This window comes from Hypomesus transpacificus, chromosome 11 (assembly GCF_021917145.1).
Source record: "Hypomesus transpacificus isolate Combined female chromosome 11, fHypTra1, whole genome shotgun sequence".
NCBI lineage: Eukaryota > Metazoa > Chordata > Actinopteri > Osmeriformes > Osmeridae > Hypomesus > Hypomesus transpacificus.
This window is the reverse complement of record NC_061070.1, coordinates 14246388-14270626: the sequence shown is the minus strand read 5'-3', so window position 1 is coordinate 14270626 and position 24239 is coordinate 14246388. Positions and strand designations below refer to the sequence as shown.

General features: G+C 42.5%; 2 protein-coding genes across 3 annotated transcripts in view; both read right to left on the bottom strand.

Moving 5' to 3' along the window:
- Positions 1-1016: 1016 nt before the first annotated feature.
- pdlim1 (PDZ and LIM domain 1 (elfin)) lies at positions 1017-5753 on the bottom strand. The gene is made up of 8 exons (XM_047028761.1): positions 5446-5753; positions 5141-5252; positions 4372-4523; positions 4113-4197; positions 3056-3240; positions 2797-2939; positions 2471-2588; positions 1017-1756 (listed from the first exon to the last, which is right to left on the bottom strand). Exons 2-8 carry the CDS (start codon positions 5231-5233, stop codon positions 1570-1572), a joined length of 963 nt encoding a protein of 320 aa, XP_046884717.1. The 5' UTR covers positions 5234-5252; positions 5446-5753; the 3' UTR covers positions 1017-1569.
- A 1757-nt stretch (positions 5754-7510) lies between these two features.
- LOC124473401 (sorbin and SH3 domain-containing protein 1) overlaps positions 7511-24239 on the bottom strand; it is a 35534-nt gene continuing 18805 nt past the window's right edge. Inside the window, exons 14-27 of one of the 2 annotated variants that reach the window (XM_047028759.1) lie at positions 22988-23037; positions 20497-20675; positions 16939-18411; positions 15531-15613; positions 15141-15308; positions 14400-14446; positions 13957-14071; positions 13640-13765; positions 13329-13523; positions 12587-13135; positions 11902-11997; positions 11064-11248; positions 10614-10720; positions 7511-10078 (exon numbers count right to left, since the gene is read on the bottom strand). In XM_047028759.1, the coding sequence (XP_046884715.1) occupies positions 10011-10078; positions 10614-10720; positions 11064-11248; positions 11902-11997; positions 12587-13135; positions 13329-13523; positions 13640-13765; positions 13957-14071; positions 14400-14446; positions 15141-15308; positions 15531-15613; positions 16939-18411; positions 20497-20675; positions 22988-23037 (3441 nt within the window). In that variant the 3' untranslated portion in view covers positions 7511-10010. The remainder of the gene's footprint in view (positions 10079-10613; positions 10721-11063; positions 11249-11901; positions 11998-12586; positions 13136-13328; positions 13524-13639; positions 13766-13956; positions 14072-14399; positions 14447-15140; positions 15309-15530; positions 15614-16938; positions 18412-20496; positions 20676-22987; positions 23038-24239) is intronic. The other variant, XM_047028758.1, reaches the window with a different exon arrangement.

Genomic DNA, 24239 nt, shown 5'->3' with positions numbered 1-24239 from the left:
AGTAATTGCCGAGACAAGTTTGCACGTCATGGTGTGGAAGGGAAATTAAAAGCAAAAAAGGATTTGACCATAAGGAGGAACAGTCGCAGGGTGAAGGCTAATGACAGAGAAAGGCATCGTATGCACGACCTTAATTCGGCACTGGACGTCCTAAGAAAGATCCTTCCTGCTTTGCCTGACGATGCCAAACTGACCAAAATTGAAACTTTGCGCTTTGCACACAATTACATTTGGGCACTTACCGAGACTTTGCGGATGGCTGATCAATTTGGTCACATTCCTAACTACATTCAACGTGAAGGATACTTACCTGTGTCACAGGTCCACATTGACAATCTGGAAACTCCCATTAGCGTGTTCTCGGCTGAGTGGGACTCTACATCGAACGTATCCTCATTGTATGGGACTGCAGACATGACAGAACATGTCGACCCTTTTGTTGACCATGCAGGACATTGTGAAATTAATCCAAACATATTTTCAATGGAACAATCAACCATGTACCCCATCGCGTTATATTTTAGTTTTAATCAGGTTATCAATGATTAATTTTCCTATTTCTTGAACATTTTAATTTAAATTATTCATTTGCATATATTGCATATCAACTACGAATGCACTTTTACACGTTGAAAGTATCTTTATGGAGGTGTATAAATTAGTAATGATCTTATGCCGTTATGAATTGTGTAATATAACGTCAATAGATGGCATTTGGCTATACTGTTTTCCTTATTAAATAATCTTGAAAATAACAAGGCTGTGTGTATATATTCAGCAAACACTGGGCACACAAATTCCTATAACTGAAAACGAATCAATTAGGTCAACAAATTAATTTGTGTCTGCATCACAAACCCTACGTTATATTTAGTTTTCCCACCAATGCATACCTAGACCATATCCAAGCTTGAGTTTTGTAGCCATTAATGATAGGACGCCCTCTACTGGCAGACCACAATAACCCACAGACACTACACAAACAGTGAAATGAGTCCAACATCCAACTTTTGATATCGAGTTAAAAAATATTTATTCAGTAATAATAACCAAGTACATTAACAATAACCAATTGATTCTGGGAAAAAACAACAACTAAACAATACAGTACTTTATGAAAAATATGAAGGCCAGTAATAAAGGGAGACTGGTTTAAGATTCTGGTGACATAACTGGATGTGACACCATGGTGGCCTTTGACATCTGCTATTAGAAGTTTGGGCCTCAATGTTGCAGGGAGAAAGAGATAGGAAACCAACCACACATGGTCTATGCAATTACATACTTTTGAATTTAGCGTTCATTAAATTTAAGTGTTCCATCATCATTTCATAGTATTCTTTGGTTAACATTCTACATATCAATGCAAATAATATGTGCAAATAATCATGACAAAACTCAATGAAGTCTTACATATGCCTAGCGGCTATAGTTTTGAAGAATTATGGAACAATAGACACGCTTCCATTAGGACAGAATAATTGGATGGTGGTAGGTCTTTGTTGGTTCTCATTGTGCTCAGGGGCCTCTATGGAGATGTGCAGTATGAGCCAGAGTTCAATGAGCACTTTACTTTGGGAAGACGGTGACCACATCGTATCCCTCAGGAGGAGTCATGCGCTCACGTGCGTGCTTCTCGCAGTAAATCTGGTCTTCGACGAAGAAATGTCCCTTCTGTTTTAGGTTGATTTCGCAGTCAGAGCAGATGTAGCACTCGGGGTGACGGAATTTGTCCCTCAACTTGACAACCATGCCTCTGTGGAATGAAGTGGACTGCATGCTCAATGGTTGGATTTGATTAAACCCATCTTAATTATACAATGTACTGTACACTTGCATTTGTGATGTAAATCTTGCTGATTCTCTTTCATATTACAATAAGCAATACAAGCACATGCGAGTGTAAGTCTAGTCTAAGTAATAACCAGTAAGGATCTACAATCTATGATACACATGTAGTCAAACGGCTACAATACAATTCAATCGGGGAAAACATTTCTGTCAGTGTCATATGAGGCTTTAAAAAAAAATAACAACAAAGAAGGGGGAAGTCCTTGCAGAGTGCCTAACAATATTTCACCTTGTCTAAGAATGTAGAATGAACTGTGCCAGCCAATCCTCTATGGAGGTCACACAGTAGGCATGTCAAAGCTCCTTTAGAGCGTCTCTAAAGTCTTAACACTTCATAACCAAGAGTTAACAAGCCCTCAAGTGCACAGCTGTTTGCAGAATGCTTACATCATGGCTGTACAATATATCATTCACTGACACTGAACTTCAAGGGCTTTGTAAAAAGTAACCACAAGGAGGAGACAAAGACCAATAGTAAATAATGTCAGCCCTGGCCTTAGAAGGTAACAGGCTCAAAACATTTGATATAGACATGGTAAGAGAAGCTATGAACTACACATACATTGGCTACAGATTTAATGATTTATTAAATACTTGTGCCTACCACTAATGTACTTACACAATCCCGGATCCACACTTGTCACATATGGGTATTTTGTCTGTATTTCCCACTGATGAACCCATTTTTGTTGTGGGTGGTCTCACACTCCTGAATCCTGATGGCTTGTCAGGGTCACCTACAGCCCAACAAGAACAGATGACACACAGATAACACACACATAAACACAGATACAGTATGGGAGAGATTCAACCTCTATACAGTATATACTGCAAATGAATTATTTGCATGAGACAACATCGTGTTCCTAGACACAACACTATTGTAAATGTTGATGATGTGTTCTTTGGACTTAAGCAGGCCATTCGATGTGTTGCTGTAGTTACCCGTCTCCAGAATCTCCTGCAGCACCATGAAGGAGGCTGACTGACGAGGAGGCTCATCTGACTCCTGGTTCTCCTGCAGCATTTTATACACCTCAGAGTCTGTTGCTATTGGTGGGCGACTGCCTGGCTTTGATGGATCAGGGCTATCAAGAATTTAAAACACACTTTAATGACTTACAAAAGTGAGCCAAGCCTATCCTGTGCAAACAAATTATGTTAAAATAGTGAATGGATAGAGGATGACAAATGCTTTGCTTACATGCTCCCGGACTCATTAGCACTGGCAATGGTTTTGGCATCATCCACAGTCGTGTTAAAGTCCTTGATGTTTTGTGAGGAATACAGCCCAGATGGACTATTGTACTGATTGGTGACCACCTTGGAACCGGATGCAGCAAACGGTAGAGCACTCCTGTTGTGGGCGGAGCCTATTTGTTTAACCTCCTGTAGGTGGATGGAGTGGAGAGTGTAAAGAGTTTTAACCTGATGTTGAATACAATGCATATTATATGGCATGTGACACATGCATACTTATGACCCATGCAATATGTATTGTGACAGTTGCATGCGAACCAGTCTAGCCTGCCAACTTGGGCTCTTCTTGACAAAATACAGGGACATTACATTTTGATCATAACAAAAGCTGGCAAATCTCTCTCATGCTTTAACAATATAAATGTGGCAAACACTAAACACACAGAACAACAAAAGACTGTGACAAAGCCAGGTGCTTTGCTTCCAACTGAAAATGCATTTTAAATAAAAATGCCAATATGACAACCTCAAATGCATTTTCAGTTTACTACGTTTAAATGAACAAGATGGTTCATTTAATGGACAAACTAGCAGTGAAAAGACCAACCAGAAATCCACACAAAATAAACGCTTTCCTTAAATAGCAGTGACCATAATGCAACAATAATGTGACACATCCCTGAAAGCTTTGGAGACCAGCATATCACACACTTCCTACATGAATTCACACTTTGGCCTCAATTTTACATTTATTTTCCATTCAGTAGGCAGGAACTGAGTCTGCGTCAGAGCTTGGCTGATAAACTACGGTCTCCTAGGATATCTCCTGTTGGGAAGTAAACAATTACATCATCTTTGGCAGTGCCAAAATCCCAAGCATTTGTTATTGAACGGCAAAGACTTCCAGACACTGTATGGCTTCTTCTTTGTGCAAGGATTAAGTTCATCCTTCAAGACAGTGCAGGTTTATTTTGTATTTGTATATACACCTTGTTTAAAAGTTGGATTTCTAAATGATTTTCCAGGTGCGAGTCATGTCAGGTAAAACAGGACAGACATACCTGCGGCTCGGATGCAAGATTCATCTTGTAGGGATTGGCCTTTCCTTCCTCAGATGAGAGCGGAGACCACATTTTGGATTCTGACCTAGGACGGCCACACACACACACACGTTAAAACATGTAATATAACACACCAGGTTTTGTGGATAGTTAAACAAAAGGACATCAGATGGAGGACATTACAATTAGGCACAACTGCTAAACTGCTGTTTGACCCTGCTCTGCTGAGATTGTGTCGACAATACATCTACAGTCCTACCTGTCTACAGAGAGGACCATCTCTTCTATGCATCCCTTAATCTTGTTCTGTGCTTGCAGGTGAGTCATGTGTTCAGTAGCTTCTCCATCTATGGCCAAGATCATATCCCCAATACAAAGGTTGGCTTGGGCAGCTTTACTGCTTGGGGTAACCTGGAAAATACAGCGTTACAACTATTATCATCATTATTGTATTTAAAACTTCATATTGTCAACATTAACATCAATTCCAAACAAAATCATAAAGGTTGCTTTTCCAGATCTAACCCTTAAAAATATCAAAGCCAGAGATGTTGGGAAAGTCCAAAAGGAGATCAATGCACATCCCCAAAATGTCCAGGACCGTAAGCCAAGGTGAAATGTACTGATTTACAATATTGATTAATATCTGACTCTTAACCGGAAAACCATAAGGTAGGTGTTATTAACCAGGTTGATTTATGTACCCACATGGGTAGTGAAAGCATGAGGATGGTGGTGGTAGGGCCTAACGCCTCACTTCAGTATTACAGTCCATGTATCATACCGATATTCACACTCACAGCGTGCTACATTGTTTCCTTAAGTGTTAGGACTCTTTAAGAAGTTGAATATCTTTCAAATGATTGCAGTTCTGACTCCCTGACTAAACCCATATGCTTGTGTCACGTGTAACTGTTGTCTAGAAAAGCCAAAACATTCCTTATACAGTCGAGAGCTTTCAAACATGAAGGTGAAAATTCAACTACGAACAGTGCGGTTACAACACAGTCTGCTAAACAAACACTTACCCGTGAGATAGTCAATGGTTGTTCGAAATCCTTCCCACCAACCAGACGAAATCCCCAGGGTCCAGGACCTTGCATGACAACTCGCAGAGGCATTATTTCGCTGGGCTTCCTGCTAGAGGACACACGTACAGTATTGAAAGTGAAGTTCAACAAGACTCAGGGTAGCTACTTTAACACCAGAAGTGGGGCGGTTCCTGTGGTTAAGTTGGGCGAGTAGTTTTTGAAGTTTCCACGCTGATAAGAACGATAGCCTTAGTTTGTTTTAGGGACGTACCGTTACGTCACCGTATTATATGCAAGCTTACCATTTATGGTAGAGCCAAATCCCAGGATGTGGAATGTGCCGCTCCCAAAAATTGAATTCCTGCAGTTCGCTGTAGAGAACTACAGAAGCTAACCGATTGAGACATGCCCCCAGTTCAAGTACACTGACTGCTGGTAGTCCAATCAGTAGGGTATACGCCAGTAGACAATAGGTCTACAACGGGGATTTATTTCACGTTGTAAGCTAAACCCGAGTTTTTCATGTTTATAAATGACTTCCGGATAATAAAATCATCATGATTATAAGCGTAATTGACTATGCTGCCATCTGGGCCTATTGTCGTCTGCCAGACACCCATCTGGTCTGGGGCTTGAAAAGGAAGTCACGGTCCTCAGGGTTGCCAGGTCCAGCAAAATGTCCAGCCCAACGAGTGCTCAAATCAGCCCAAAATGCCTGAAAACTATAGCCAAATATTTTTGGGGGTGTACAACAGAAGAGTTAACACATTTATCCAATAGATGCCTCCATAGTTAAAATGTAAAAATGACTGGTGGATTATTATTTTCCTTATTTCCTTTTATTTCCACGTTTCAGTTCATTACAACAAATAATTTAATATTCCGCTTCCTAACACCACCGAGACAGAGCAACAATTACTTTACGAAAGTGAGGAGACACACAAGTGTGTCTCGGTCATGAACCCCCGAACTCTCCCCACACACTTTTCTCATCTGTGCTGTTCTCTGCCAGCGCTGGCCACCACGGGGCAGAAACGCGGCAATTTAAATGTTTAATGATATTTTCACACTTGGTCATTTTTAAACAGTTACAAGTTCCTACTGTAGCCCAAATGTATCTAAATGTAGGCCTAAATGTTCATACATTTGACACTTTTAAGTTCAAAATTCCCACCTTCTATGGTGACTTTTGTACAAAACAGGAAATGTTTTGTTACATTATTAGTCTATTTACAATAAGGAAATTAAATAAAAACATGTGCCACCTACAAATGCTGTATATTGTTTATTAAATATTGCATAATACCAAAACCACAGCAGTAAATAGTGTTGTCTTTATTTTAATATACTCATTGTAACAGCACTGCAAATTGAAGAAAACAAACCAAACCTGTTGCAGGTTGTGCATCTCAGCAAACTAAAGAACACATTCTTATGATTATTAATCATTTATTTGAAGCATTTGTGTCACACTTTAGTCTAGGTACTGGTACAGTAACTGACAGGTCCTTAGTAAATGTTCTTTTCCCATCACAAAGACTAGAACTATGGGGGAAACAATAATAACATTCTTAAATATGACATGGATACACTTCGGTGATGATCAATAAAAGCAAATGACACTGAGGCACAATTTGCACCTGAGATAAGGCATTACGATCCTCACAACATGGCAATGTAATGTTACTTCAAATGCGTCAACCTGTGTGTGGTCAATAAATCTTCATTCTGTGCTTTGCCAATATTCTTAATGGAAAATGAACGTTAACAACTGACAGTGTCAATTTTTCCCCATCACTTGCATTGTGTTCTTTTTTATTTTACATATTTACAATCCTTATTGTGCCAGGCTGTTTAATGGTTTGCATGTTCATTCAAACTGAAAGCACAGTTCATTTGTTATTTTTTTTTACATGTGTATACAATACTCCACATTCATACATTCATACATCCTGCGATGTGTCATGGAGCACACTATTATAGTATATCATTATATGACTTGTGGGGTGAAAAGAGAATGACTGAGCACACCATTCAAGAGAAGGAGCATGCCATTTTTTTTTTTTACATTTCTGTCTTGGGTATATGAGAGACCAAGAGAGGGGAAAATTTATGAAGAACACTAAGTGAAAGGAAGACATAACTTAGTCACTCAGCATACTCCTCAAGAAAAAATTATGGCAATTAGCCTCGTAAAGAAGACTACTGGGAGAAACACTGATCCCTAAAAAAATAAATGAGCAACTGATAACATTTCCTCCTAGGTACCACAAAATACCAGATAGTCATAGTAATGTACTTGTTTCTCAAGACTAGTATTGAAACCACACAAAATTGTTTTAGTGTCATGTTTTGCTTGATAATAGGTTCTTTCTAGGAGATGACAAAAGTCTTAGCTGATTTGACCGACTGAAAATGTGTATATGTTTTAATTACAACTGACGGATAATAAGATGTTAGCGCTGCCATTTTAGATAGAGTTCATCTCATATTATTGTAGGTGGTGGCTACTTACAGCTTCAAACCCTATCCCAGTCTGGTAAATTGGTCATCATCACTGCAATACCATCACTAACCTTGTCAATGGAAAAATAGAGATATATAACAAATATATAAGTGACTATCATGATCATCTCTATATGCTTATTTATTAGATTACTGTTATCACATTTTTTAACTTCAATTTTTTTCTTCAATTCAAATTTCAAGTAAATTACATGTTAGGAAAATATTAACACATCAATACTGATGGTTGGATGGAAAATACTTTATGATTTCTGATACTGTTCAAACTTTCTTCTGCAGGATCCTTCATATGTAAATGCAAGCCAGTAATATCTGTTGCTGATCAAGATTTGTGTAATTGATCAAGTCTTGCCAATAAGAAACTCTGCTTTATACACTACAGTGAATGATAACACCGGTGAGGAATTTGATGAGACCAAAGTAAAAAAGGCCTATTTTCCGTCACATACCTTTGAGGTATGTTTACAGGATATATTCTGACATGTGCTTGTTCTGATGAGGTCTTCAGATCTACGACCTCTGTCCTCGCAGGAAGACCGCCTTGATGCTTTGATATTAGAATACAAATCAATCTTACTGGGGGGAGTTATCTAGTTCAAGGACACTTTCAACCCCATTACACTGTTTCCATACCAGCAGACTGCTCTGACTTAGTTTTGAGCACCCCAAGATTGATTAATTCATGCTATAATGATGTGACATTCTTTGCAGTCATTCCTATGATACTGGCAGGAAAAATATTAATACATCTGGACAAATCATAGAGGAATCTGTGCTACTGTTAGCATCACCACCCCCTGGTTTCTACAACTTAGTGCAAGAACATTGTTCTTCCCCCTACAGTAAATCAATATGAATTGTCAGTCAAACAAAGAGCTTATAGTGGAAATGTGTTTGCCAATGACATCGGCATCCTTTTGGCTTAGCCTACCATAGTTAAAATCGCCAATGATGACCACACCGGAAGTAAGTGCTTTAAAAGTAGCATACCACGCCTGTCTTGTGGTTACCCTGGAGCCAGTCTAGCTTAGACAGCTGTCTACCACCAGCTACCTTACAGAAATCACAGAAGATCAAACAGCTTATGTTACCTCCAATTTTCAGGGAGAGACATGACTTACAGACTGACAGATTTATTTTTTGTAAGGTATAATGTTCCTATGCATACACACACAAGCATGAACCAGAGCAAACAAACTCACTTAAATACACAATATGTGTTATTTATCAGGCACATAGTGCAGCAAGACCTGTTCCTGATTTAATGTATAATGTTAACTGTCGGAAAGTGTAGCTAACATTATCTTTTCGTTTTTGACGTTCTATCATGCATGGCCATGCTAGAGCTGTACAGTATATTATAGACTTTGAATTCAAAACAGAGGCAATACTAAATGGCATTGGAAGCTTTTTGACTGCACTGAGGTAAGAATGCTCTGCTACGTCACAAAAACTGAGCCAACACTGACTATATTATATTGTAATGTCTCAAATTCTGAGATGTATAGTTTTCAGTGCATTCTGAATTCTCCAGAAAAGAGCAAAACCCTAGCCATTTCACAAAGATACATCCCAGACCTATAACTTCATATCTCAAGGCCATTGGGTGCACATTGAGGTCACCACGTTTTTGAAATCTAAACCAAGGAACATGGTCTTGTGGACACAGTCCAAGAATGTGCCATCACATACAGCCCAATATGTGTACGGTATGTCCATTCAAACACTAATGCTTATTGGATTTCCATTGGAAAAACATTAGTCTTCAAATAGGCTTAATGTTTGTTTCAAATCTCACATGTATCACAAGTGTGTGTCTGCATTCATGGTTGATGAGAGAATGCACTTCTGTCAAGAAGGTCCTGAAAGGTAGCTGATGACAAAGAGCTCAAGTTCCATACTGCATCAACACATTATTTGAGCACTCTTAAGATCCCCTCTGATCCCTTCTGACTTCTCTGCTGTTGACCCCCAAAGTCTAGCATGTGCTTTAGTAACACTCGTATACAGTGAATGACAATGACACGCCAAGGCTACTATATACACAATAATATATAGTGAGTGCAGACGTTTTGGGAGTAGTTTTGACTGTATATTTCTACTTTGAGAATATGACAAATTGAGCCAGGTACTTTGTAGAATGTGATAAAGGTATACACCATACTGAGCTTTGGTCAGGGAGTCAACAGCTGTCTCGGTCGCCGCCGCATGCACATGAACATACCTCACACCAAACCAATCACTTACCCAGACAAATGTAAATACCTGGCTAAATGACTATTCTAATTAAACAGTCAAGCGCAATAGTAATGGTTTTCCTAACTTGGCAGGTAACCAAGTGTTACAAGTTGACCTCCTTCACGTAATTCCCAGGGAAAGTGCCAAATTTCTTTGTCCGCTTTGAGGTACCTGCAAAACAGAAAAGGCCCCACACAAATTAAATATTTTTTATGAACCGTTAATAAAGTAATCAAACAAGTCACATAAGTAAATAATTGTGGTGGTATTGCGCCACTTAAAAAACGCAAACTTACAATGAATACATACTGTATGTTTTTTATACATACCATGTAGTAAATGCAATATTGGTAAAAGTAAGACTGTCTTTCCATCCTTCTTAGTGCATCTTACATTTACATTTAGTCATTTAGCAGACGCTCTCATCCAGAGCGACTTACAGTAAGTACAGGGACATTGCCCCAAGGCAAGTAGGGTGAAGTGCCTTTCCCAAGGACAAAACATCATTTTGCATGGCCAGGAATCGAACCGGCAACCTTTTTATTGCTATTCCGATTCCCTAACCACTCAGCCACCTGACTCTTACACATAATACACAGTGCTTGCTTCTCCTGTCAGCCAGTAGAAACCTGATATGGATGGATGACACACTTTGACTATATGACCATATCTATGAGGAATCTGGCCCGAGGCTCAATGCACGTACCAACAAACCAGCCGTCATCACACTTCTCCATGACATTGACAAGATCTCCCTCCTGCAGCTCCAGCTCATCCTCATTCTGAGGCACGTAACTGTACAAAGCCTGGAAACTACAGCACAACACAAAGCTTTGTCAGAAGAGCAAAAACAAGGTTAGAAAGACAACTGGAAAAACTAGAAAAATAACCCAACAAGAGCTGGAACAACACTAAACAAATTGAGTTGTAGATTATGAACAAAAAGTAAAAGACAGAAGTTGTTCCAACCATTAAGTGTTTTATAGCCTACAGTGTGCACAACAACTTACAGTATAAATGGTCTCAACAGATCAGCAGAAAAATATTCTGGGGACAACCTAGCCCTGCACATAACTTAGATCTGAGGCTTTGAAGCCGTTGATGATATGAGCAGATAGGGTAATGCAGAGTATCTAGAACCTTCTACAGTACTCACATTCCACAGCTGAGACGGCTCGGCTCCGGACTGCTGCTGTGGGACTGGGGTTGCTGGGAAATGATGAGAGATTGTTTACTGGGGTGGGGGGGCAGTCTGTGGACAGAGTCATGGGGGTGGGAGAGGGTGCTGCAGTACCTCACAGAGGTCTCTGCTATATTCATGATCTCATTACAGACCGCCTCCTGATTGAGGTGACCAGAGAGCGCCCCCACGAGTATCCCCCAGCCAGCCCAGAGCAGAGAGACAGATTCATTTTAAGGTAGAGGGGGGGTCAGGGACAGAGTTAGAGGTCAGACAGGAAGTGGGTCCAGTGAGAAGCAAGGCAGAGAAAGGGAGGGATCCGTTAAAAGACCAGGAAAGCCGTGAAACCAGGAGAGATGGTGGTGGAGTCCAGAAGGTAAGCATGGAAGAGCAAGACATCAGAGTGAGTGCATGTAGAATGTACAGTCAACAATGAAATATTAGTTCAGATTTTTAAAGAAATAATAAAAGTGTACATGCTGCACTAGGGGCAAGATAAAGATGTCAGAGGTGCAGATAATATCAAGAAAGTAGTATAGGAGTCAAAATCAGTCACATTATACATGCAGTATAATGTATCTACATAATTTTACAATACCATATTCAAGCTGAGATGGGAGTTAAATGAAGTAAGTTGGATGTATTTTTGACAATGATGAGCAAAGGGATATTAAATTGTTTAGTATATGAATAAAGATCAGCTCAGATTTATACACATCAAAAAGGTAACATCATATATTATCCCCCAAAAAATGCTGGCCATGTTTAAATCTCCAAATAAACAAATCCTCTCTTAAGGTCTCCATAGCCTTACCGCAAATGAGTTAGCGTTGTTATTGTCTTGGATGTCAAACAACATAACAGGGCTTCTGGATGTTCGTCCATGGTAATCACTCTCATTCTTCACCAGCTGAGGGGAAAGGAACACACGTTAGCCTCACCATATGAAAAAAACGTATTCCTGCTTCTCCACAAAATGTATTTGTTGAAATTACAATTATGGGTCAATCAAGCTCTTTTTGAGTTGAGAGAGTTGATAGGAAAATGTTTTATATAGTCTTGTCCTGGAACATAGAAAGTTCTTCTAAAATAAGAAACTACACTTATTATTCAACATGCTCTAGAATCTTAACACATCAGTCATGCAGGGTCAAATGGTTATCATTATAAACAGTCTAGATTAAACTTTCTATACCACTGAGTTTGTAGTCTTATCAAATTTGCATGTTAGTGGTGCACGCTTAACAACATGCAAACTTGCAGGCACTCAAAGCCTTGTCAAATAGAGTGAACACATTTGATTCTGTCCCAGATAAACCAGCTAAGCACAGCATGTTACAAATTCTGTCACGCCTACAGTTAGTAATATCCATTACACAACCATCCATTGCACAAATACTGTAAACTGACGCAAGCTAAACGATAACATTCTATGGTGGCCCACAGCCCTGCTCCAGAGTGAGCCTGAGATGCAACACTGCACACCATGCAGAAGATACCTCTGCAGGGCTATTTCGCCAGCTGCCCCGAGCTTCGCGGCCACTGCCCCTGTCCCTGTCTGCCCCCTCCCCCTCTGTCAATTCCCTCTCCAGGATGCTCAGGGGGCTGGCCCCAGTCAGCCAGCCCTCCAGGCCTGACCCACCGCAAGGGCTCAGGCTGCGGGAAAGACGGGGGGAGGGAGGGGAGAGCAGGAAGTCCTCTCCCTGAGGTGGGGTGAAGGTGAGGAAGGGAGTGGCTGAGCTGGGGCGGGGAGGGTAGGGTGGGGGCAGGGGGGAAGCTGAGGGAGAGGCCGTGGGTGAGATGCAGTAGGGGCTGCCATAGATGGGGGGCACAGGACTGGCATTGAGGGAGGGTGGCAAATACTCGCCCCAGCGATAGGACACTGTGGGAAGTGGGGGGAGAGGAGGGGTGGGGGCAGCAGGGCGGCTCGGCCCGCCCACAGTTAGGGAGATCCACTCGGAGGAGATTGCGTGGACCTCAGGGGACACGGAGCGGCGGGGGGAGTGAGGGAGTGGGAGAGGGGAGGTGGCGAGCCGGTTACGGTTCAGCTTTTACACCAAAATGACAGAGAGGAGGAGGGGGATGAGAAGACAGAAAAGGAAAAGAAATATGAAAACAATGAGCGTAAACAATGAGCGTGAAATAAATTGTGGACTTGGAAATAAAAATCCTTTTGAAAGGATGTCGCATTCCTGTAGACCTACCTCTACAAGGTGGGTGTATGAGGTGGTGCTTTCCTACCTGGGGTGAAGCGTTGGTGCTGCGTTGAGGTGAGTGGCTCATGGGGGGGTCTGGATACTCCACTCCATTTTTGACACGGGGTCGTTTGTGCACCTCAATGTAGGTCACAGGGAAGATGCCCTGGCGATTGGTGCCAGAGATTTTGCCCTCATACCAGTTCTCATCAACCCGGCGAATCAGAATGATCCTCTCCCCCTGCAGACATACACATGCATCTCATTAACTCACAGATGGACAAGTGATGTACAAATAGAAACAGGCATCGATTTGTCCTTACGTGAGACCCTTAAACCTTGTTCTTTCTGCCATACCTTTCTGAAGGACATTTCCACTCCTGTGTCCCCCGTGAAGTTGAAGCGGGCGATAGCTTCCCCGTACTCCAACACCTGCACTGGGGCACTCTTTTTTGGCTGGGCCTTCTCGGTGGGGGGAAGCAGCTGGATAAGCACACAAAACATCAAGTTACTGGTCGTCGTTACTGTTTTCATAGCTGGGTCTCAACATCATGAGCAGATCTGTACCATAACCCCAAAGTGACTTGTTGACATAATCTGTCTGTACAGCAATAAATCCAACTAAAAGGAACCCTTTTGAAAGTCTAGGTCAATGGTAAGGGGACTTTATGTACCTCAACGTAACTGCGTGGGAAGATGCCGACTCTGCCGTGATGTTCACCTTCATACCAATTCTGATCCACCTGTTTATAGATGTACACAATGTCTCCCTTTTGAAAAGGCAACTCTCTGACAAAAAAAGATGAAAGAGAAGTGTTTAGATTAGAATTGTCAACAATTCCCAATTGAAAAGCAACAGCAACAAGAAAATATAAGAAGTTAACAATGTTTCACAAAACTAAGAAACAGGCATCGAGATATATGAGACTTGCAAGGGTGCGAAGAGTGAGGCCAACTCCATAATGTGGGACACTGTCACTTTAAGTCACAGCAAAGTTACAGTTTTATGGCTACTATGGGACATGAGGGCTTCTGTCTCATTGGAGCTCAAAATATTTCATGCTGCATGTTCCAGAAAACACTTATGGTACCATTTGAGTCAATTCGTTTGACCTACTTTAGGGTCTCTGCTCTGAAGTCAAATCGAGCCAGGGCAGGAGTTCTCTGTAAACACACAGTGGCCAGGATTGTTAGAACATGACTGGCATAAAGATGTTCTCTGTCTGACTGCCTGCTATGATGTAAAGCATTGAACATTGCTTATCTTCAGGCTAGCTGGTCTCGCATGCCAGACTCCAAGACTTGAGCAGAAAGTTAACAAGGTTGTCTTATAGCTTGAGTTAGACTGAATCACTGGGGATTGTGCCTCCACAGTTTATGTCCCTGTGAGATGTTGTTGACCCATAAAAGTAGTGGAACTGAAAAAGGAAATATCCCTTGAACTTTGCTCTCTTGCTTTCTCACAGCTTAAACTGTGTGTCATTTCCCATTTTATATTCTCAGTGGACAAAAAAAAAAGGTTAGACATTTTCTGACAATTCAGTAAAACATACATATACTGTATATGTGTGAATTATAATAAATGTCTGAGATCATCTGCCTAAGAGTTGTGTCCTTTCAGTGTCCCTGTCCACCAAGAATATTATAGTAATGGAATGATACGCATGCGACTCTTCTCCTTTATTGCATACATGTTGGGTGTAGTTACTAATAGAAGGCTGCAAAGAGAGTTTACAAGGAAAGCTTGAAAAGCGCTTGCTCATGAAAGCAAACCGTACATATTTCTATACTTCATAAAACAAACCCAAACCCAAACTTGTCATTTGTTCTAATGAGAGGGATAGAACTGATTTGCTACCTCTGAACCAGATTTCCTTTTATCTGTGTCAGTGATGTTGAGCAGGTCTCCAAAGCGCTCGTTTGTGATGAACTGGTGATGAGTCAGGACGATGCCTGTGTGCCGCCTCGAAGCCGTGTCCGCCTCTTCCTGTTCCCGCTTCAGCCGACGCTGCTCCTCCAACATTTTCTGTGAGGACAAAACAGTGTTCCATGATCATCTCCTGTAGCAGATTACACTCTCCACGATTTAACTTCCCTTGACTTCACATGACACATTACTTCGGTAGTATGTGCTCCAAATATTTCTTGTACTGTTTTACTGTTGCTCAGATGTTGTTGACATTGTTGCATGTCAACAATGAAGTGTATTTTTGGTACCGTAGAGAAATGACTCAGACAGGAAGGTCACCTCTTTGTCGCCATGACGTCTCCTGACCACCTCGTCCTGTTCGCCCTGATCACCCTGGATCAGAATCTGGGATGAGTCTGAATCTAACAAAGATAGAAACAAATCCATTATGTTCTGACGTCTTTTCAGAGTATACTTACTATATCTCTAATCATATGTGAAGAAACATTCATGACAGCACTGTAACTACAATGCACATACAGTATAGATATGATGACTCAAGTAAAGCAAATGTATAACAAATGTTTTATAAATGTACATGCTTTGGATGAACAGTGGATTTTGACAATAGCAAACAACACACGCAGACAAAATTGTGGTACTTTCCCATGCACATAGAACAAGCACACTATAAACCAGCCAGTGTTTTTGAGAAAATGATACAACACAAGGTCGATGCATTCTGGAAACAAAACTATGAAACTTGAGTCAAGTTTTCTGAGAATGATCTGTATGGATGGTGGAATTGTGTAAATGCCTATTACGTAACCATATTTACAGTAATATGATTAATCATTTGCCCTCTAAATGAGCTGTAAAACTCTAAGACTACACTAGGCTTCTAAAAGACAACTCACTTCCTTATATTCTCCCCACCCTGCCCGTTTCCATAGACATTTCAACATGTCTGTTAGCAAGTGTCGAAAGAGACAACCCGTATCACTGCCAAACTTTCAGTTGCTGTAGCTATCATTGTATCACCAAGTGTATAGTAGAATGGACCAGTGACACTGATACCAGCTACCATGGCAGGAAGTCAAAGCAGGAAACTGCCTGGCTAATTTGAACCTATCAGAGTAGCAGACTGAAAGATGACACAAGGGCCTTGATGAAGCACATGTGTTTCTCCCAAAACAAACAAAACTCAAAACCATAAAAACATGGTAACACATCACTTGAGGGGGTATCTGCAATGCTATTCCTTAACCCACATAAACTTTATACATCATTTCATCTGGGTCTTGAAATAGGATGTTTTACAAATGAGTGTAAAATTCATGTGGGACACATTTGTTCAGTTTTATCTCCTCAGTGAAGTGTTGCCAAAAGACACATACTTTACCAAACGATGTCAGAATCCCATATAGTAATTGAAATGCTTTCAAATGGATTTGTGTGGGGAAAAATGTTCACTGGGCAAGGCCACACTCAAACACAAAATGAATTGGAAAAAAAGCATCAAACTACACACAAAAAGTGAGATGGAGGCTGCACTGTCACTTTGTAAAAAGGAAAAAAAAAAAGCACACAAACTAAAGATGGACGGTGGCACCATTGTTTTGTGGAGGAAAAGGGACACAATGTGACAAAAAAGTCAGACAGAGAATGAGTGACCACAGAGATGGACACATGTGCAAGAGGAGAGGGAGAAGGGAAGTGACGCTGGTGAAAGTATGGAGATAGCCACCTCTGCGGCGAGCTGCCCGGAGCTGCAGAAGGTTTCCGTTGGCGTCCAAGCCCTCCCCATTAGTCAGGCTGTCCCTGTCTCCCCCCTCTGACCCCCCATCCATACTGTTCAGTCTCTCCAGGACTTCCAGGGAGGAGAGGCGCTGGGGGATCAGCGGCCTCAGCTCAACGGACCCACTGCTGTGGCCAGCCATTACCTTGGTGGCCGACAGAGTTCTCTTGGCCTGGTGGGGGTGGAGGGGTCTCCGGACCCTGAATGGTGCCGGGCCAAGGAGGAACAGGTTGCCAGGCAGACTGCTTTTCTTTTCCTGGGGGGCCTGCTTGTTCTGTTGGGCTGAGGCCTGCTGTCTTTCATGCCTGCGGATGGTGGTGAAGCGTGTGTAAGAGGCCGGGCAGGAGCCTTTGCATTTACTGGGTTTCAAGTGGAGGTGATTGTGGAGGGCATGATGGTGGTGGTTCAGGTTGTGATTGTGGTTGTGTGGAAAGGGAGGTGTAACCATCACTTGAGGGCAGTCTGGTTCATTGGCTGCCAGATGGTTCTCTCCAGGAGCCTTTTCAGTAGAACTCTGCTCCGCCTCCGCCTCAGTCTCAGCCCCAGACAGTGACTCAGCTCTTAGTGAGTCACTGTACTCCAGGGAAAGCACCTTCTCCACCACCTCACTGCCTGACAGAGATGTCTCCTCCCTGGCTGCCTTGCCCTCTGTGTCCACCAGGGAGCAGACCACTGTCTCTGTCTGCGCAGGCTCCGTTTCCAGCAAGGACTCTGCAGAGACTGCAAAAGCCATGTAGAGGTGGGCTGGGCTAGGGCTGGGACTGTGACTGTGGTCGGAGTGCAGCGTTGGCATGGAGGAGGAGCGTGTGGGTGCAGGGCTGGAGCGCTGGATGATTAACTCAAATTCACTGACCCGTGATGACACGGCATCCCGTGGAATGTTACCAGCCTCGTCACCCTCTGACCTCTCACCCTCATTGACCCCTGTTTTCTCAAAAAGTGAGGCCAGGCTCCGGACACTGCCGTGGGGGCTGGAGCCCACCGAGCTAGGCCTCTGGATGCTGTGCATGTTCCTGTACATGGTGGAGAACTCAGCGGTGCTCCTTCTGGTCGCTGGGGAGCCATTCCTAAGGCCAGACTCACACTCAGATGGACAGTTGGGGAGGGAGTCTACATTTTGCCAATCCTCCCCTGCCAATGTTCCAGCGCTTCCTGGCCCACATGTCCCAGTATACAGATCCTCACAACTGTGTGCTTTGGGGTGCCTGACAGGCCCAGTCCTGCAGTCCTGGCTGTCGCCACTGGGGGACAGAAGCTTGGGCTTGAATTTAGAGGGGAGGATTTGTGGTATGCAGGCTTTGGCAGCAGATAGAGGCTTCTTATTCTTACACTGGTAACCTAGGGCATTACTGGCAAGAACTGATCGACTATTTACAGAGGAGCAGGGTGAAATTATATGGCCATTCCCACCTTTATAATCCACTGGCAAGCATGCAGGACAACAGAATAAACAGCATATTAGATTACAATGGTCACAGATTCACACACACACACACACACACACACACACTTAAACACTGTCAGACACATTTTTAAAGAAAGACTAACTTCCATCAAAAGTTGATGAGAAGAGAAAAAACTTGATGTAGTTTACATCAAGTAACAAATGACTGTGTTATACTAATAGCAATGGCTCTACAGCGTAGTGAAGTAAAATGTGTTAAAATGGAGCAGTGAAACTTTTAATGCCTTACAAAAATATTTCATACTGTAGTAACCGATACATATAGTACAACTTACATAAAATCAACAGTTCAAGATTATCAACTTAATTGATCAATCTCCAAATCCATTTGGATCTAGTATGCTTTTTCAGTCTCTATGACCTATTGATCTACCGATGACTGTAACAACATAAAGATGTGGAACACATAGGGCCAGGAACAGAATGCCATGAGATGCCATGTCATGATGATGTGATGTTGTCAGGCCTGTAAGTAAGCATATGACACTGTAAATATTGCCTAAATCAGACAAATGTCACACAAGGTGCAGTAGCACAACCAACAAATGGGCATCATCTTTGTCCCTGACTGTTGTGGAAGGCAGTTGCATTTTTGGCTCAGCATCTTGCTGAGCCAAAAGCATGGCTTAGTGGCTCTATGGCTACATGGCTCAGTATATCTAATGCCAAATATCCTCATTCAAGGTCCAACAGAAAGACTGAACGAAACAAGTTTGATGTTTGTTGAACATTAAGAGGGAAATAATATATAAAACCCCTTAAAATCCCTCAAGAAGTATTACCTAAATAAAAACACAACGCCTGCCATTATCAGCACACACATGATAAGCGTTTACTCCAGTTTTTGGTCGCTTGCTTTCCTGTATTTTGTGTCCACACTTCATCTGGCAGTGCAAGACCTAGGGTAATGTCTCTGGTGAGCCATAATGACCAAGTGTGCTAGTCAGTTGACTTCAATCAAGATACAGCGGAATTGCCTTTACAGCTGTTTCCTTTAGTTTACTGAATGGGGCCTTGAGGCAGGACCCGACAGTCCAAAATATCAACCAAAATCCTAAACAAGCGATTTACGTTTTGTAGGACTTCACAATCTATTTTGAGGAAAATGATATTTCTCCACTGAGGTGTTCAATTATAGATAACTAATATATGTTCGATATGTAATGTGGGTGCAACACGGAAAATAAACATTAGAAACTGACTGTCACAAAGGTGAGCTCCCTGACTTTCTGACGTTGGTTTAAGCATTGCTCAACAATCGGAATGTTAAGTATTGGGGGCAGCATCGTGTCTGTGCCCGATCCGTCCCTTCCTTTCTCCTCCCCTCTCCCTCCTTTCCTTTCCTCCCCCAGCATTTCTCTCCTGGTCATGTGCGCACGCATTCCATCCTCTGACCTCAGTCTGACAGCTGACTTCCTCCTGCCTGCCCACCCTCTGTGTCCCTCTTGTTGATCTCACCCCTGTCCGGCCCAGCCCGTTAAGCAGAGCCCTGTTTATCTCCCCCTTTCCTCCCCATCCGTCCCCCTGCTGCACCTCTGCTCTCTGGTTGTGGAACACTCTGGAGCCCTGCCCGAAGCCTGCCTAGCTACTGCCTGCTTCAGGAATGGAGGACAGGATCAGAATCTGAAGTTAGCCTGATTTAGCTGAAACACTGCAAGCAACCTTCTCTCTCTCCCCATAACGTTTAGATCTCAGTGACTTCCCAAGCAAATGACTGGATAAAGTTTGGTGGAACGTGGATGACATCAATAATAAAAAAAAACTGCTGAGAAAATGAATGTTGCAAGGTGATTGGCCACTGCTATGATAACCTGGAGCAAACAAAGCAACAACAAAAAAAAGGAGAAAAAAAAGAAGAGGAAAGAAACGCGTAGATTCCAACAGAAAGTTAAAAGGAAACACATGTATCCCTGACACTTTTACAGTCCAACATCACTGGAAGTCATTGTTTCCGTCTCAGTGGAAGGCCTTAGCATGGCCCAGTGAGGAGCCTGCGCCCTCTATCTCTACAGGCAGCCTGTGGAGCACCACTGGATTCCTACCTTTAGAAGAGGACGAGCTGGCGTGGCGCTTGTTGAGGGCCCGCAGACCTTGCAGAGGAATGTCGCCGCCCTCGAGGACGCTCTTGTAAACATGGCGGTCGCATTCTAGAGCCGCAGGCTCGCTCCCCGACAGTTCCCCGTCCTTCTCCACCTCGCTATGTCCGGCCTTGCAGGCGGAGCTGCGTATGGATGAGAGGGACATGGAGGACGGAGCAATTAAACACAGAAAGCAGCTTTATTATTGATGTCTGATTAAGATAGGCCTGCACATTTGCACTGCCAAAAGTAGTCTAAAACATGCCAAGGGTAAATATTTTGTGTAATGGTAATTACAACACAGCTTAATTCAGTTAAAATTGTTACACAATCAGCATTTAAGAGACAATACATTTATTGAGGCTTGGCAATATGTATGGCTGACTAAAACATGTTCGCTTGAACTTATTGTGCACATTCTGAGATTTTGTTGCATTTATGAAAACTAAATGTAGGTTGAAAAATACGCTTTTATAAAGGCATGTGTGGAATTTGGACCTTGACTTAAAACATAACGGCACTCACTGCTACCCTTATCTTAGCATTCCACAGGGGCCAATGGGAGAGATTTCTAAAAATATTGTCTGAGTGTTCCCACATGCTGTCATGTGCAGCCTCTGCCATGCACCTGCACTGTTCTCAGGTTCACTCAACATGAGATACCACTTTAGTGCGCCACGTTCTGCTTCCCTGTTTGTGCAGCCTTGCACGCCTGTGCTCATTAAACTGACAGTCATTTCTAGTATCAATGTAAATCATACATAGAAATAAAACTGGTAAAACACAAACAAACAGCCCCTCCAGGAGGATAAAAATAAGGTAGACTAGAGAAGGAAATCAATTGGGATGATGAAATCTAAATATTTGGCTAGATAGTTACAGTTTTGCTTAGATAACTTGGCCATAAGCCACATTTGAACCATCCCCCCTCCCCTTCCCTGGCTGGCTTCTCACAGCCATCTAAAAAAAGGTATTTGGACCACTGACTCAATACTAAAGACTGCCAATAAAGTCATGTACTTTATGGGTACATTGAAGTATTCAAATAAATCCCCTCTCAGGAATCTGCATGGGGCTACATAACGCAATGGAATATCTCAGATTGTTCCTGAGGAAGATAGTACTGAGATCATCTGATGTCAGACAGCCTGGGGGAGAGACACTGGCTCCAGTGCTACAGTACTGGACTGGGGATCCATAGCAGTTGCATAATAACTTCAGTTATTGTCTGGAGATGTTCTTACCAATATTATTTATAGGGCAGGGAGAAGAATGTTAATGTTATTTATCACTTTAAATACATTTTAATAATTAACAAGCCTACATGCAATAGAACACAGGTCTATACTGATGTGCTGTGTGTAAGGATCTCAGCTTCTGGTGGATTCTACACAGGATGTCTGTTGCTGACCTGCGTTGAACTCCAAAATAAAAAATAATTTCCCATTCTTTGCTTTTCTTATACTCTTAGCCGCATGATGGATGTGGTATTGAAAATGTAAACATAGAAGATAAGGTTGAAAGGGGCAAATGAGGCACAGAGACATCTTTAGAAAGAAGAAAGTAATTTCAAGAAGTCCTCCAATTTCAAAGAAACCCCAGAGAAAATTAACACGCCCTAAACACATGTTCCTTTGAAGAGAGAGAAAGTCTATGCAATTTCATGCTTCTTTTTAGGACTAGTCAATGAGCCTTCACAATGGCTATCTGAAAGTGATCACATCACATACTGGACGTTCCAAAAACCAGCTGTACATATTAGATAATGATAATATTACTGTTTACCCTCAGACTACTGACATTAACAGAGCAACAGAAAGTTCCATACAAAAGTGGAGGGAGAAGTTTAGTTACTGGACCACAAGAAAGTCACCATGGCTTGGTCCAGAATTCCACACATTTTATTACGGAAACAAAAATAGAACACATAAATCTCTGCTGACAAAAACAAAGAGATCAAAGCCGTCAGACGTGCTGTTTCCTCACTGACCAAACATCCTCAGTCGTATAAAACCATTGTTCTAGTAGAAGATGCAGCTTCTCGCTCATCCATTCAGGGGGAGATAACGGTTTTGAAGCTACGTATAGCAGCATGGGTGGGAGCGGCTGGAGTTCCCTCTTCCTCCCCACTAATGACAACCAGGTTTTGCTCTGGCCTGTTTGCCTCTGCTCTGAATGAATTGACACACAGTCTCCCCACTATGTGTCTCCTCTACTACCACCATCCCTCCAAAAAAGATCGAACCCAGACAGAGGACAGACTGTACTGGCAGCTCCTACTCTTATGAGGAAGCTCTCAGGAAGCAGGGGTCCCCCTGTAGGGGGAGAGCTCCATAGGGTCTAAGCATACCGAACCCCCTCTGATTGTCCATCCTCAATACATGCCTGAAATAAAGAGCAACAAACAGATAGGAATCGAGCAGCACACGTATAGGTAAGAGAAGCGTGGACTTACTACTGCTGTAGGTCGGAAGGGGTTTCCAGGGGGCTGAAAGAGGGGGCACTCTGCAACAAACCAAACAAAGAAGTCATTGATAGATCCACAGGAAGGTCTCCTCCAACTAGAATGGAAGCAGGAGCATTAGCTATGGTGAGATTCTTTGTCCTCTCTCTCTCTCTCTGTTTCTCTTCCTCTCTCTCTCTCTGCCGTCTCTGTACTGCCTCGAAAGCCCAGGATTCTTAGCTCTGAAGCTTTACATAGAAGAGTAAGCGTGTGTTTTGGCCCGCGTGCAAGTTGGAGAAAACAAGCAGCAGTGAGGAGGGGTTGTGGGGGTGGGCGTGCATCGGTCAGGGGCACCCATGCGGGGAGGGGGCTGTCACTAGCTCAGCCAATCAGCTGCTGTCTCTAACAGAGGCCATCTCTTTTGTCTGGTATTGAGTCACTCTCATTACCAGTGGACCAGACCAGGGGACAATTAACCAGCTGGTGGTGCTAGCAGGCCAAATTACACACACACACGCACACACACACACGCACACAGACACAAACAAACAAACACGCACACACACACATACAAACACACAGAAATGTAATAATGCAATACAATTTGCAATACAATATTATACAATGAACAATGAATTCAAAGACATCAAAATGAGCACACATGAAGAAAAATACGTTGAAAAATAGGCACAATTGTCAAGCAAAGTTAAAATAAGATAAGATCGTCAAGCAAGAGAAGAAGAATTGAGTAAGTATGTGTGGAGAACTGTGAGAGCCGACATGCACGTGGGTATCTTGAGATCAAAAGCAGTTTGTTATTTGTGGGGCAGTTACTAACCCCAAAACATAGAGAGCCATTCGCTGGGGGAGCACCATCAAGCATTTTGAATGGTTTAGAGCTTGCTAATTTTAGACCACTGTTTCTGTTGCTTTTTGCAATGTGGACGTCACAGAGGGTAAAAATAACAGACGTGACATACGAGCTATGAATAAAAGCACAACTGTTGTTTGCAAATAAGATTGCGCAATCCCAGCGCCATCCTGACCCGTCTAGTAGCGCCACATCTACTTTGGCGCATCACCCTCTGCACGCACGATCCAGAAAACAGTTGACCAGACCAGTAGCATTCTGCACAGCTCATTTCCCCTGACATGCCTCTCCTCCTGGTTGCCAGAGGAGGATCATTAATAACCTTTCAGAACAAATGCCTATCTTTATAAGACCAGAATTCAGGCTGGCAGGTCTATAGACTAATCTATTTAT